At 33.3% G+C, this 16,313-nt stretch overlaps 1 protein-coding gene across 4 annotated transcripts in view; it reads right to left on the bottom strand.

Moving 5' to 3' along the window:
- Positions 1-16,313, bottom strand: part of EXOC1 (exocyst complex component 1) — a 50,092-nt gene that overhangs the window by 13,087 nt on the left and 20,692 nt on the right. For 2 of the 4 annotated variants that reach the window (XM_081155329.1, XM_081155330.1), the window contains exons 9-14: positions 13,655-13,804; positions 7,777-7,882; positions 3,494-3,538; positions 2,042-2,205; positions 1,368-1,475; positions 144-220 (exon numbers count right to left, since the gene is read on the bottom strand). In XM_081155329.1, the coding sequence (XP_081011455.1) occupies positions 144-220; positions 1,368-1,475; positions 2,042-2,205; positions 3,494-3,538; positions 7,777-7,882; positions 13,655-13,804 (650 nt within the window). Of the gene's footprint in view, positions 1-143; positions 221-1,367; positions 1,476-2,041; positions 2,206-3,493; positions 3,539-6,795; positions 6,820-7,776; positions 7,883-13,654; positions 13,805-16,313 lie in introns of all 4 variants that reach the window. The other 2 variants (XM_081155331.1, XM_081155332.1) reach the window with 2 other exon arrangements.

The raw sequence follows: 16,313 nt of genomic DNA, 5'->3' as shown, positions 1-16,313 counted from the left end.
ATAATAAGACACTGAACACACTTGTTGGGCTGAGTGCTGTCAGGTTACTGAGAGCCATCTGGACGCCTCATTAAGCAGCACTCTACGCTAAATTTAAAGTTTATTTTTTCCCAAAATAACAACAGATAGTAGCAAACACATACTCGGATGAAATGGGCAGTGGTGTGCCAGAATTATGTTGCCTTGATGATGTTCCTCCATCTAGATCATCTGCTTCAGTCTGCAAAAATTATTCAGGTACTTTACATAATAAAAGACCAACAATTTGAATAGTTTACATAGCAAAAGCCTGTTCAGTCTTAAAATTCCTAGGAGAGAATACATTATGAAAAGTAATGATTTTTAAAGACAGCATTACTGACAGAACTATATAATTTAGTATGCTATTTAAGAATGTTCATGAAATGCTTTGTTCTTACACTTTGAGAATTATGGGGAGAAGTTGTGTTTGTGTGCAGAGGAGGGGAAAGTGGGAAGACAGAAGGTACAGGAGGCTGGAGTGGGAAGGTCAGAATGAGTGGGCAGCTCAACACAAAACAGAAAACATCTAGAAACAACTTGCAATAGAGAATTTTAAAAATTAATTTCATCAGTCATTCTAATAGTATGTTGGTATTTTAAAAAACTACCAAAAATTCTTACAGAAGAGGTAAGCAAATTTACCACCACCTACAACAACAAATCCCCACCCACTTGAGATAATTTCTCATTCATTATGACTGCTTTTTACATGTTGGTTCTTTTTTAAGATGACCTTAATTTTAAAATCACTTTATTTGCATTGTGCTTTTAAGTTCTTCAAAATATTCTAGCAAATATTTCATTTTCTTAAATTTTTGCCACCTGAGAGGCATGTTGAATAGGCATTATTATATCCATTGAACACATGAGAGATGAGGAAACTGGTGATTAAATAACTGGTTTAAGGTCTCAGAGCTAGTTAATAACAAAGCCATAGGAAAAAAATCAGATTTGAGGCCTCATCTTTCCTTCTTTTTTTTTTCTTTTGCTAGACTACTGTTTATATACTCAAACATCCAACATCTTTTTTTGGAAAATTTATTTTAGTAATAAAATAAATAATGCTAAAATAATACTAAAGTTGCTTTTTAAATAATGTTTTTTGCAAAATAAATTCAGACATTTTACTCCCTCAATAATTTCTAGACAATGTTTAGGCCTAAGACAGTGTGAAATATTAAATTGGATGCACAAACTATCACTGTTTTTATTATCTTCTGATATGACAAAAATTATTTTTAAAAAATCCCTTCTTTTTCTGTTCTGATATTGAAACTGTGACAACATATTAATTAGTCTATGTTACAGATCATATATACTAGCCAATAAATAAACATAAGCCATACCACAGTTCCAGGCATACTTTGATGTTGCTGCAGTTTAAAAAATTTACTTATGAAGTCCTGTTCTGCTAGACACAGGGGCTCCAGTTCACTTAGTACCTGTTCAAAGATCTGAAGAAAACCAAAATGAAAGAACTGCACCAAATACTTAAAATAACAACATTCCACATTTAATTCACTTTTCTGCAAGGACCATAAATGCTTTATCCATAATCTCAACAGAATCCTCAAAAGAAACTTCCAAGACTGACAGGACAGTGCAGTATATCAAGGCACAGCAGGGCCAGAACATACCTAAAATGAAACTCAAAATAATTATTCACTTGAAATCTGGAAAGAGGAACACAGACAAACTTTTTAAGCTTATTTAATGCATTGCAGAAAACAGTTCAGCTTCATAAAAGCTGTTATTTCCTCTTTACCTTGCAGTCCCTCAAAGAGATTTGAGATGCAAGTATTTTACAATTTATAACAAAATTTAATAAAGTTATGTCATTTAATTGATGATTCACACTTCAGTGGCCACTGGACTAGTATTTTTTCAGACTCAGGATTTGGAAAGTAAGATATGGTTAACTAAGAGAGAGCCCAAATCTTTGAACACACTTAAAGCAATAACAAACTGCTATTAGAAAGCTAATATCAATGTTTAAGAAGTACCTGTTATTTTATTTTACCTTATCAAATTTGGTTCTGTCGGCAACATCGAGGTCAGAAGCAGACATGTTTCCCATATCCAACAAGGAAGACGACTGAGATCTGCGATTCCCTGAACTCTGAACACTGAGCTTATTTAGACTAGAAGTAGATCCAGTTAATTTCCCAGAGCTTCCATGAAGACCTAAGAAATAATAAGACTTTGAGAGCTGTGACCTTCAGGAATAAAAGATCCATAGCATAAATCAGGGCTATCTACCATTTTGGTCTTCCAGGGCACATCTTTGTTAGGATTACAAGTCTACCACATGGGACAGGTTGTAGAGTATTCTTCTGTTTCATTAACATTTATGTCCTATTCCTGAGTATATTGTAACAAGTAGCGAAACTACACAGATCTATAGAATAGGAGTGAAAGGGATCTTAAAGATCACAAAATCTGTACCCTGCCCAGTCTTATCATGAATATAAAGTTGCCTGATGATATCTCTGGACTAAAGTAGGTGAGGATGTACTTCTTTCCCACTCAAAAGACAAGAAGACATGAATACGGATGGTCACTGACCCCCTAGTGTGCTAGCGTAACATGAGTTGTTCTATTTCTGAAGAAAAGTGCCATATCCTAATATTACCCGCCTCCAAGTTAAATCAACGTATTAGGCTGAACCATATGAAACTGCCAATACTCGATCATTCCTGCCCTACAAAAAAGTCATTTACCTACAATTCAACTTAATACATTCCTATACCCAGAAACACTGCTTTTACATTAAGTGAACTGATTAACTGCGGTTCTTTAAAAACAAAACAAAAAAGAAAATAAAATCCTGAAAATTTGTTGTATTTAAAATACAACTAAAATATAACACATCATTAATGATATGAATATGGGGCATCTGTGTTTAGGTATAAACATAGGTATCCATTATAGCCATGAAGAAAACTTGGAACAATATGGCTGGACAATATCTTACATATATCAAAGAATTAAAGGATTCCATTTTTATAAGAAAATGTGATACTTTAACTCAGAATTAAATATAAAGGAATTAAATTACTTTATTTTTCTTGAGTATTTCTCAGTTAATCTGTATTATTTGCTGATGGTCAGAAGGGACAAATGAAGATACACAATAAGGACAATTAAAGGCAAATTTTGGTTTTGTTATGTAAAATCTGACCACAAGTAAAAGAATTTTTATAGTTTCTAACCACAGCCTGAAAACAGAAGTATAATGGTTAAGCCTTTTCATAAGTTTCTGGTTACCCATCAGATATTTTTAACTATATTAGATATTCCTTTGATGTAGCCACATCACTACCCATCATGTTGGTTTTCTTTCACCAATATCTGGCAGCAACTCAAAGCAATCAATATATTTGGTGTAACTTTTTTCAAGACAAATAACTAATTTCTAGACATTAAACAAACATGCATTGAGAATACCTACTAATACACTAAGCATACTCACTCTCTGTTTCCTGTTTGACAGCACTTTCTTTTCGAGGAAGTGTAGCTGTGATGGATTAGGTTGCAAGCATCAAAGACAAAGACAAGTTAATAAACTGCAATTTGCACAAACCATGCACAAGAGGAAGTTAAGCTGTAGTTTAAAAGACACATGCAGAGAACCATGAGCATCAAGTAACAAGAGATGCAACATATGTTTAGTTGGTCAGCTACTGTTGGAAAAATTATATGAAAGAAAATTCTTTTCATGTACTATTTTTACTCTAATATTAAGAGAAAAATATCTGTATTTGTAAAATCACCTCCATACTTTTAAATGGTTGTTTTAAGTTTATGAAACTGGTATACTTATATTTAAAAGATTATATTTGCAAGTTTTGGTTTCTGAAGAAAAAATATGGTTCAAATAAATAATTTAATACAGTGGAAATTTATTAGAATGAAATTGTAGATTTAGACATTAAATGCATCAACAATTTCAATTTCCCTGAAAGCTCCTGAAAGGAATCTCCACTGTACTAAATAATTTTATATTACATCTGATAAAAATTATATGACTGGGGTTTAAAAACCATTTCAAAATATCAAGCTACACTACTTAGTAACTGGCTTTGTGAACACCTAGAATGACAGTTTTAGATCAATATACTACATATTAAGAGATGAGTGGATGGAAGGGTAAAGCTGAGGGAACAGGTTTGATACAGGAATTTAAACTTTTTAAGGAACATTTGGTTTTATTCTAAAACTTCTGTATATAATATTTATTAGATCAATTGTAGAGATCATCTTGTGAAACATTCTAAACTCAAATTAGAAGTAGCTATGAAAGGCAAAGAAGAAATTATAGAATAAAACAGAAAATTAAAGAACATAACCTAGAAATATTTTAAAAACAAAAAACAATGCATAACTTCAAGGCAAAAGCCCAAATATAAGCTACTAACTTGTCCCCCATTCAAGGGATTATGAAACAATAAGGCTGGACATTAAAGCTGTAAGCAAGGATTACGCTGGAGCTACCAGCTGGCCAATCTAAACAATACCTCTGGTGGCCTTAAGGTGTCAATATACTATGTCACCAGTTCCAAAGCAAGGCCTAATACTTCATAGAATCCATTTTTTAGTAACCAATAAAGAATACAGAATTACTAGTAGTGGCTATTAACTATAATTTGGGGCTCATAAAAAGTCCATATTATTTATCTGCAACAAACAAAAATCTTCAGGTAAACTTTTAAATATTGTTAAATAATCCCTACTAGACTATAAACATCATGAGGGTAGGATCTCTGCTCATTGCTGCATTCTCAGAATGCTGCAGTGTTTATTATATAATAGGTAATTAATAAATATTTATTGAATCTTCCAGCCAGCCATGAATTATCTTGTATTCAAGACTTCCTTTGGAATCAACAAGATTTCTTAGTTTAGTGGAGAAACAAAGAATGAAAAAATGATTTTGGCATACCATTTTAAAGGTTTGGGAATAATAGCAAAAGGAATATGAGAGAGGCAGTAATTATGTAAAAGTACATTAATGAATTAAAAAATGATGTGTGTGTGATATCTTAGCTGTAGAAAGAAAAAACTGGTGATTTTAAAAATAAATACCAAATTTCCTCTGCCTGCCATTTCATTAAATACAGTTGTGGAATACAAAAGGGAAAAAAACCACTAAAACATCTATCTTGGAGAGAAAATTCCATGCCTCTGAGGATGTTACAGTAAACCTATTAATCAAAAAAGCAATGACCTACATAAAAAGCTTATCACAAAGAAGAGATTCTTTACTGGCATTTGAACCTTATTTTGAATTATTATATGAACTAAGTAAATGTTAAAGATTTGAGTCCAGAGTGGTTCAAAAAGAGAGGACTCCCCTGAATCTTTATGACTATACTTACTACAATTTACTTTTGTAAAGCACATTCCATCTGACTTTCTATTATTATTAGCATCTATAATCCAGCATTTTCAGAGCAAATAAAAAAAGAACACATTTAAATATTATTATTACTAATTTTGACTCATTAAAAAGTTATCATTCTAAAATGTCAGATTTTTAATTATACTTACTATTAAAATTGATTTAAACATAATTTGAATCATTGAAAAGATATTTTTAAAATGTTATATTCTACCCTTATTTAGAACCTGAGTAATCTGTATTTAGCTTAACATTTATTTTTAAATGCTGAATAACAAGTTAGATCTTCAAAGATGGACCAAACAGTTTGTGTCGTCTGAACTGTTTGTTTAATGCTTTCTTCTGTTATAGCTGATATCAAAATCACTGAAATGGTATCATTTTACGGTACCATCAACCTCCACAAAGTACTCCCCTATTCCTTATTATGTAATAGATTCATAAAAGAGATGTAATTTTAAGTTTTAAAGCTATAAAAGTACCTTCTACATGTGTATTATGTAAATATAAAAATATTTTCAACAAGATAATTTAAGAACTTTTCAAGGGGTAAGAAATGAAAAAATTTAGGTTTCAGGTTAATGTAATGATACCATTAATATACTATTGTACTTGGCCCTGGCTGGGTGGCTCAATTGGTTGGAGCGTCATCCTGTACACCAAAAGGATGCAGATTCAAATCCTGGTGAGGGCACACACCTAGGTTGCAGGTTTGATCTCCAGCTGGGGCAAGTACAGGAGGCGACTGACGTTTCCCTCTCACACTGATGTTTCTCTCTCTCCCTCTCTCCCTTCCTTTGTCTCTAAAATCAATAAAAACATATCCTCAGGTGAGGATTAAAAAAAAAGAGATTGTACTTTATTTAAATCATATTTTCATTATGTCATTTATCTCAATGTGAATTTTAGGCTTGATAATCTATTGTGATACTGGGATTAATGGCTCCTAAGGAGATAATTTTAGGAAGATTTCTCTTTTACCTACAGTTTTCATATACTATAGAAGAGTACTCTCAAAATAAAATAATTCACTAACAAGTGGCGACAAATATATTAAATGAAAACATTAAACATGTAACTGCATTAATAATATGTATTTACTGAAAAAAAAAAAAAGTATAACATATTCACAGTGAAACATTAACAAGGATATAAACACACTGCTGCTTAATAACAATTAACCTTTAGGATGAGTTAGCATTTCTGTTTCCAAAAGCCTATTGTCCCAAGATTCTCATCAGTATCTTTACCTACATGTAACATATTTGTACACAGATTCAAACATTTCAAAAGTCTGGACTACTATAATCAATATATTAGTGTTGTATTAAAAACAAACAAACAAACCATCCAGTGAATTACAAAATAATTACCCACTAAAGACAGTCTTCTCTGTCCTAAAGAAAGAATGGAAAGATGAGCTATCAATTTCAATCCTGGTTCCTGATTACGGAAGTTGCTTAGGGCATAGGCTCCTTTCAACAAGCAAATGCTAAGCTCATTTTTCTAAAGGGAGCTATGCAGACACACTGAGGAATACACATTGTAGCCACTTAAGGCCAGGTTTTGACTTCATAGGCACAGAACTCCATCCAAAAGGAACTCCAGAGATGGGTACATGCAAGAGCAGAATGTGGCCTTGGCAAATCACCTTCCTCACAACTTGGTACTTTCACTGGTTACCCTTCAAATCATGGTTTTTGTTTTGGGGTGGTTGTTGTTGTTTTTCTCCATTTAACATATTTAGAAGCTACAAAAATTAATACACTTCAAAATTACATCTTGCAAAAATAAGGTATAATCACAGAAGAAATTTTGGTGACATATTCATATATAGCCCCTTTGGCAGGGCATAAAACACAAACTTTCTTTTTGATTCAAAATAGCCAGTGAGAAGTAACAAGCCAGGAATCACTTTTATTTCCCTGTGGAGAGCAATGACTTAAGAGATCAGTGATTTGCCCACACTGTTAAATGAACATCTTTTAGGAAGTGAGAAACTGAACTCTCAACATATGTCTCTTAGTCTAATACTTCCTCTACCAGACTAGACGGCACTCCATTTTCTGGCCAACTGCTTTTCCTATGAACATGTACTTTTAATTATAGCATAAATATAAAATTGCTGTCAGAGTCTCACATACTGCAGAATTTTAATTAGCAAAAAAACATTTGCAGATACAAATATTTCTTCTATGAAATACCTATAAGCCAAACCAATGTATCAGACTTACTCTTTCATTAATTCTACTGTATCTTCTTTCTCCTTGCTTAAAAAGACTTGGGATTAGTTGTCATAAATAAAGCCATATATACCAGAATGAAAAACAATGAACTGGAGCGCCTACGCTTACCAAACTTCTTGCTTTCCTTAGTTGTGCCGGTCATCTTGATCTTTGCAACTTCAAAGAAATCTTTAATTTCTCTCTCATACAGTCGTGATAAATAATCCATGTAATTCTTAAATAAAAGTAACATGTACTTTTAATTAATAAAACAAATATAATAATTTCCATTTTTTTAATCCCCCCCAAATCCTTCATGTTTGTTTTAAATTTTGTGGTCTAAATTTTGATGCAGTTCATAGGATATAAAAAGTAGGCTATTTTCTGTCTTTATAAAAACTGTACATTAACAAGTTATAAAAATATCAAGTGGAACAATCACATTTTCATCTTTATATGTTAACTTTCACATTTTAAATCTAGTTACAATCATACTGAATAGGATATTTGAGTCAGAACAGTCATGTTTCTCCAGTCTCACACCTTAATGACTGCAAAGTATTATACTTTGTTGATGGACCACTATTTAGTAAACCAATCCACTAGCACAGATCACTTACATGGTTTCAGTGTTTTGCTATGACAGACAATGTTACAATGAGCTTTTCATCTCCAATGAACAGTTTCCTTGGAATAATTTCTTAAGGGTGGAGTTACAGGGCCAAAGAGTTTATCATTCTTCCTCCATACTGCCACGTTGTTTTAAAAACAATTTTATCAATGGACAGTGCCATCGGCAACAAAGGAGTACATTCAGTTTCACTGTACCCTGTCAGCTTGGGGTATTACCCCAAAATAGGTTATTTTCAATAAGAATTTAATTAGTACATCTTATAGTTTTCATTACTAAATAATTTATTTTTAGTGACAAATTTGATTTATTGTAGCTCAAATGAAAATATCTATTATTTAGCACGAACACTTATTTCTTCATCATATCTGCCTATCATCACATACCCTCATGAAGGATTCTTCAACAGTGGGAGACCATGTATTTTTCCAAGTCCTAAGTTAAATGCCATATACAGAGTTTGACTAAATTGAAATAAATCCATAGCAGAAAAATTGTACATAACTATTCCTTTAAATTTATTGTGAAATCAAGCTTCAACTTCCTTTATTTCAAATTAATATATCCAGTTTTAGAATTAGCACCTTGCTTTAACTATCAGGTGCAACTTTTAAAAGGTGTATTATGTAAATATTTGCATACTGATTCACAGTTCACTGATTTTCTTAGATATTTTATAGGTATATCCTTATGAAATAGTATTTGGATAAAACATAACATAAACAACTGTTTTTCAATTTATAGGCCATATTACTCTCATAAGAAAAGTAATTATGCCCAGCCGGGCGTGGCTCAGCAGTTGAGCGTCGACCTAGGATCCAGGTGATCAGGGTTCGATTCCCGGTCAGGGCACATGCCTGGGTTGCGGGCTCAATCAGTGATTCTCTCATCATTGATGTTTCTATCTCTCTCTCTCTCCCTCTCCTTTCCTCTCTGAAATCAATAAAGATATATTTGAAAAAAAGAAAAAAAGTTAATTAAATGGGCAATTCTTTCCCATGATCTTTGCATAACTTTAAAAGCAAATATAAATTAAAATACACACCAAAATTAACTCCTAGTTGATTGGGCTATCTCCCTTTTTCAATGTCTCATTTTTCAAGTTTAAATTATCATAAAAATATTGATCACTGCAAATCAATAAATGACTGACAAATGTGAAAGTAGTTTTCTGTTATCTGTAAAATCTTCATTAGTGGTTTTCTATTGAAATCAGTCAATACAAGAGACTACATTCTGATACCTAAATTGTTTAAAGTGCTCATTACTATCCAAGCAATTTAAATGGTTTCAAATAGCTGTTTTGTTATCTAGAAAACAGTGGCTTCAGAACACTATCGTAAATCACCTTTTTCAATGGGACTCAAATGACTTTTTCCCAGGTACTCAACAGAACTCACTGGTGGTCAAGGCACAGACAAGTGTGACTATCAGTTCATTCATTTAACAAATTCTGAAAGATGTCTCTCATTGTGTGTATTCTTCCTCTTTGCACTTTATATATAGCACCTAACTTAAAATTTAACCATCATTAGTTTAAATTTTATCTCAGGCAGTCTTTTCAATTTTATTTTGTGCTGACTGTAGAGTCTTACGGAGACCTCATGTTTTACTTTTTCTTGAAACAAAAAGGCAAATTCCACAAATGTAGACCAGTGGCTGAAGGAAGGTGTCTGTGTTATCTTCAAGACTGACTATCAACCTCAGGAAGTTACTAGGAAAGGAAAGCTCATTTCCTCCCAAGCAGGGATGGACCATCTCTAGTAACTGTCCTACATGCAAAACCAGAGCCACAGGTAGGGGTTGTAGACTTGGGGAGGAAGGAATCTGGGCAACTGAGCTCCTTACATGACCAAGGCACCCCTATTTTCCAAAGGCTCTAATTATGTATACCAAAAATCAGGGCTTTTCTTACGCTCAGCCAAAGCAGAGCTGGAGCAGTACTTAGTGATTCTTATCCCTAAAGAATATGAACGGGCTTTTCCTGTTCCCACCAAAAAGTGTGAGCTGTGTACACCAAACCAAGTGCAAATAGTATCTGGATTTATTTTTTTTCTTAGCAAAGAGACATTGGTTTGTCTGTTTCCTTCCTTCTTTCTTTTCTTCTTTCATTCCTTCCCTCCTTCCTTTTTAATAAAATTCCTGTTTTTGACAACAGTTCAGCAACCAAATTAGATTGTGAGGTAAAATACATAGTCTGTCAAAAGTTCAAACCACAGGCTCAAGTAACATTCTTGGGAAATAAGTCAATTTCATTTTAAAAAGCTCATTAACATTGTCAATCCAAAACACACTTTGATATATATTCCATAAATCATCCCTGGGTTGGCTACAGTCTTGTTTCTTCACTTTAAATTACACTTATGAATACTGCATTATGTATAAAGATAGGGCAACGATACTCACTGAGGACACAATTAGGCAAAACCTTATTGACTACTTATTTGAATATTCACTAGGGGACAAAGCACTTGTTGGCACAAAACTCTTAAGGAGATATAATAATGTTTAATTATTCAAAATATTAATCCTCCTAAAACTTCAAAAGGCAAAGAATTCCAGTAATGTAAATATTTTTCCTTAAGATATCTCCAAATCAGAATTCTGTTGAATGAAAACAAAACAAAAAAATATATAACACAACAGTAGAGCTGCATAATACTTAAAAGACCTATTCTGAAGAACTACAATAATCTTAACTAAAATAAGTAGCCAGATAAGATATATGTAAACACCTCAGGATACATATTCTTTTTAAAAAGCATTTTAAAATTTTAATTTAAAAATATTTTTACCCAGGTTTATGTCCAGTTTCTTATGCTCACAGTTTAGAAGAGGGAGCCAGATTTTACTTTACATGGACAAAGGCACTTTAAAGAGAAAATATATGAAAACTGATATATAATGGCCTATTGCCAAATATGTTGATATCAGTACATTGATAGAAATGTACAATCTGCCTTTCTCTTACCATCAGACTTCTCATAAATTTCTACCTAACCCTTGACTTCTTAAGAACCATGAACCAATGATACTGGATAGGAATTACAATAATTATTTCAGTAAATATAAAAATAAATTGGGTTCATGTAAAAACATTAATTCCCTGGGAATGAATAATCTTCACTTATGAAATATTCTGAAAAAAGGAAACTAGGCAAAAACTAGGAAAAATTTTTGCTAGCAAAACTAGCAAAAAAATAAGATGATTTTGCTATCTAAATCTTTGTTAGAAAATTTTTCATCACAAACACATGGGTGGAGGGGAAGAGCCTTACATTAACAATTCCAATATTCTCACTCTACAGAGACAAAACACATCACTCTTTCCAATTCAAGAACATCTTTTAAGGTCATACTGTCCACATAATTAAATTATTACTAGTTATTAAAATAGCTTTTGTGTTATTTGGATTTTTTGTTTTTAAATTCCAAATTCATAAAAACTTAGATAAATATTCTAAATGTTTCTTAGAGTATTTCGAAATTTTAACTGTACTGTTCTTATATGTAATATAGAAATATAGCTATTTATATATTTGCATTAGATAGCAATTCTTTAGCTCCCTAAGTGGCTAGGTCAATTCCAATACTAAAGGTCACAGGATAAATGCCCAAAAAAGGACTGTACCCATGGCCTCCTGCTACAGTGGCCATTTATTAAATCTAAGTCAGATCCTGTCATTCCACTGCTCAAAGTCCATCAACACTTCCTTTCCTCCAAATCCCTCCTGGTAAAATCCAAATTCTTGCAATGGTGCACAGTCCCTTCCAATCTGCCCTGCCCCACCCCATCTTACCTCTCCCACCAGCCCTTCTAAGGTCCTGATCCTCGCTTGCTGTGCTCCCACCACACAGTGGCCCCCTTACTGCTCCTCAAGCACACAGGCAAGCTCCTGCCTTAGGGCACCTGCGCTGTGACTGGAAAGCTTCCCCCAGTAACTCCCACTGCTCTCCGGTGCTTGTTTATAAATCATCTCAAATGTCACCTTCTTGCTCCTCACAGCTCATGATGCCTTCTCTGACCATGGATTTGAAATTGTAACCTTCCCCCAGTCCTGGCATTGCCTGCTTCATTTTATTCTAGAGCACTCAGCAGCACCTTTTAACATACTATATAACTGACATTTCTGTCAGCCTTTCTTCATCAGAATATACTCTTGGATGGGAAGAGTTTGCCTGTTTCCTTCAATGCTGCATCTCTAGCACTTACAACAATGTTAGTTTAGTATGTAACAGGTGCTCAGTTCATCTGCTGAATGAATATGAGTGAATGACTCCTATCTTCCCCAAAGGCTGCCATTCAGTTAGGGATATACATACATATATATATATATACACCACTGCTCTTCTACTCTCCAAGCCTAGCAATACTATGACTTTGGATAATGACTTTGGCATCATCCTGTCCCTCCTGTCTCTGGAGTCTCTCTTTTGGTTTATATTCTCTCTATGCCTACCACCATCTTCCTGGTTCAGGATTTCATTTCATTTGAATTATTACATTAGGTTCATAGCTCCTCCTCCAATAGTGTTTTCTGATGTGTGTGAGGAGTGCTATTAGGTTTCGTGGCCCATCTTTTCAACATAATTTCTCATCGCTCCAGAACATGAAATTTCTGCTTCAGTCAGGCTTGCCTCCTCATTGTCCTGGGACAGGGCATTTCCCCAGTTTTGTCTGGACATCTTGCTCCTCACTCTTGGAATGCCCTTCCTCTTATCTCTGGCTTATCTAATCCCACTCATTATTTAAAACTCAATTCAAGTCCAATATCTTCCATGAAGTTTTTCCCCATAGTTTCAGGTCATGGATTTCCCTTCTCTAAACTGTCATATAGTTAAACTCATTTCCAGTTCTGAACTTAATTTTTTGCTGACTGTTTTCAGTGTAATTGTCTTTCCCAGTCAGACTTAAAGCTCTTTAGAAGTAGGCACCTGTTTGTTAGGTCACACGTGCCTGGCATACAGAAATGCTTGCTAATAAAGAGGTGCTCTGCATGTGTTTAATAGGGCAGATTATAAAACCTTAAAGTGTGAATGCCTCACTCACACATCTTCATACTCTCTAGTTTCTATATTGCACATAAAGACACTCAGGAAATAATTATAGCATTTAACTAAACTAGATGATGCCTCAGACTACATACAGTATGGACTACTACTATATTATACTTAAATGTAAAATATAGCTCTTCTGTATTGAAGAAAATAAAATAAATGTTCTCCCTCATTAATGAGCACTCAGAAACTCAATTATTTTCTGCTTTGCTAAGAATATACTAGAGTATTTCAAATGGGGAACTGAATATATAATCTCTTGATTCTAAAAGATTATATTCTATACTCAGTGATGTCAAATTGATCTCAAATCCATACCTTTGTTAGTCCCTCATATTTTCCGTAATCTGTACTCTTCAGCCACTCCATCAGCTTGGCATATCGGAGCAAGTCTCTATGAAATGGATGATGATTGGGTAAAGTCAGTTCAACAGAGTGTTGAGCAAGAGTTGAACTCTGATCATGACCCTAGAGTGAGCAAGTAAATAAATAAATAAATATATTGACAGTATAAGGAAACATTGTTATAACTCAAAATTCTAAACAATGATCAAATGTGGCCAAGCAAAGCCAACAGAACAAAGAAAAATAAAAACTGAGTACTTACTTCTCTTCTTTTATCATCCTGTGTATACCAACTGAACACCACCACCATAAAATAATCATAAACATGCAAGAATGGCACTTTGAGAAATCAACTACTCATTTCATCTTCTAAAAGAGTGTTTTAATCAAGCTTGTCTCTCCCATATCATGTCATTTTACAATTTATTAAGAAATAATGATATAAATTGTATTTAAAAACACACCAAATATGGAAGTAATTTAAAACAAATTACATCCATTAGTCTACAATATTTAAAATGGCAGATAAAATATAGGAAATAGAATAACCCCTAATGATAATATAATTTTAACTTTTCTATTAATTTGTTAAACAAATAACTATACTTTATTTTTAAACCTTGATAAGACTTTTATATAAGTAAATTAGTAACTTATCAAACAGACTTTGACAGGTGATGTATCCTGACTTTCATTAATGAAAATACAGGCCTGGTAGATTACCTAATCCAATAACCTTACTTTCTAGAAGAACAAATTGAAACTCAGAGTAAAGTCATTTGCTCAAGTCACACAGAAGGAAAACTAGAATTGGAATCTTAGTCATGTGAGTTGCACTTCTATTTTCTTTTAAAAACATGTCAAACAAAATCATTTTAACCAGACTCAAAAGTTGCAACTGCCTCCTAGTTACTGGTATCTAAAAATAAACAATAAAAATCTTCGGAGCTCTCTCTTGAAACAATCTAGCTCTCCTTCTCTGCTATTTGGTCAATATTTGTCATGGAACTCAAAGCCACTGTCTGAGAGATGAGGATTTGGAAGATAAAAGTAGTAGGTTCCTCTTGAAAACATAAGTTCTCCAGAATAAGGGCAAAAAGGGAAAGATTTATTTGACATGATTCTGACTCAATCTAATTTGCTTAGATAGTCAGAAATTATTTGTTAGCATTTTGTGAAAACTGTACTAAAATGACATAGACTGTTGGAATTTTGAGGCTGGTTAACTCATTTCCTGGTATAGTTCCCTAAAGGTAACCAATGTATACTGTACTAGCTGACATACATTAACTTATAAAAGAATTTAAAGAATTTAAATTCTTTCAATTTAAGAGATTTCTTTCTTCTAATTTATATGTTTATTATATACACGAAATAAGAATGTAGTGCTTATGGATTTTTAAAGACAATTTCTTTTAAATGCAGAGTATCCAAGAAAGAAAAATTCCTGGCCTACGGAAATACAGAGTTCTCTAGTAATTGAAAAGTACCCTTAGAGTAAGAAAGATGGAAGTATTAGACACATCTTTTTCAACATAATTTCTTATTGCTCCAGAACATGTTTAAAGTGGCAATTTCTATTTTTTGCTGTAGAAACATTATGTGTTTGATTACAAGGCCCTACTCTAGCCTCCTGCTGTAGTGGTTATATAATATACAGTATATACACTGTATTATTTTTCTAAAACCTGAAAAATCCTAAAAACACAGCTGACACCAGAGGTTTGGATAAGGGAGCACAGACCTGTGTGAACATTCTTTGCTGGATAGCTGAGTGAATATAAAACAATCACATCCTCCAAAGAATCATCCAGCACTAAGAGCTACAGTGTTGGAAAATGGAACTATTCTATATATTTGGAATGCCTGGGCACCTACATCTTTTCTGTGAAATAAAGACTAACAATGAATAAGAATAAAATTAAAAATATTAAATAAAACATGCAGATATTACCACTGGGCTATACCATACTTCTAATTATAGTTGCCAAAGGTCATTCCAAGCATCACATTTCAGAAATGTTTTTTCTTTTTTTTTTTTAAATATATCTTTATTGATTTCAGAGAGAGGAAAGGAGAGGGAGAGAGAGAGAGAGAAACATCAATGATGAGAGAGTCACTGATTGGCTGTCTCCTGCACGCCCCCAACTGGGGATCGAGCCCGCAACCCAGGCATGTGCCCTGACCAGGAATCAAACCCTGATCGCCTGGATCCTAGGTCGACGCTCAACTGCTGAGCCACGCCCGGCCGGGCCAGAAATGTTTTTTCATGGCCACATGAGAAGGATGATTGGGATTCTATTAAATCACAGGTATTAGATACTAAACACAGGTAGATATAATAGTTTTAGGTCTAAATAACGTCTCCAAATTGTGTCTTAATTAGTTACATTGATGAAAGGGGAAGAATATTTGAGACTTGTTATAGCTTATAAATGTTTTCCAAATAGTTTGCCATTATTAATAACAATATTAGATCTTTTTATTATCCAATACAATTTCCCATTAATTTTTCTAGATGATGCAAGACTCAAAATTATTGTTTACTTCCACAATTGTTTACACAGATCATTACGTGATAAGTTACATTACTTAATTTAGTGTCAGAAAAGCTCTTCAGTTAAAAACCTTC

This window comes from Miniopterus schreibersii (assembly GCF_964146895.1).
Source record: "Miniopterus schreibersii genome assembly, chromosome: 1".
Lineage (NCBI taxonomy): Eukaryota > Metazoa > Chordata > Mammalia > Chiroptera > Miniopteridae > Miniopterus > Miniopterus schreibersii.
The sequence above is the reverse complement of the archived record's forward strand: the minus strand, read 5'-3'. Positions and strand labels throughout refer to the sequence as shown.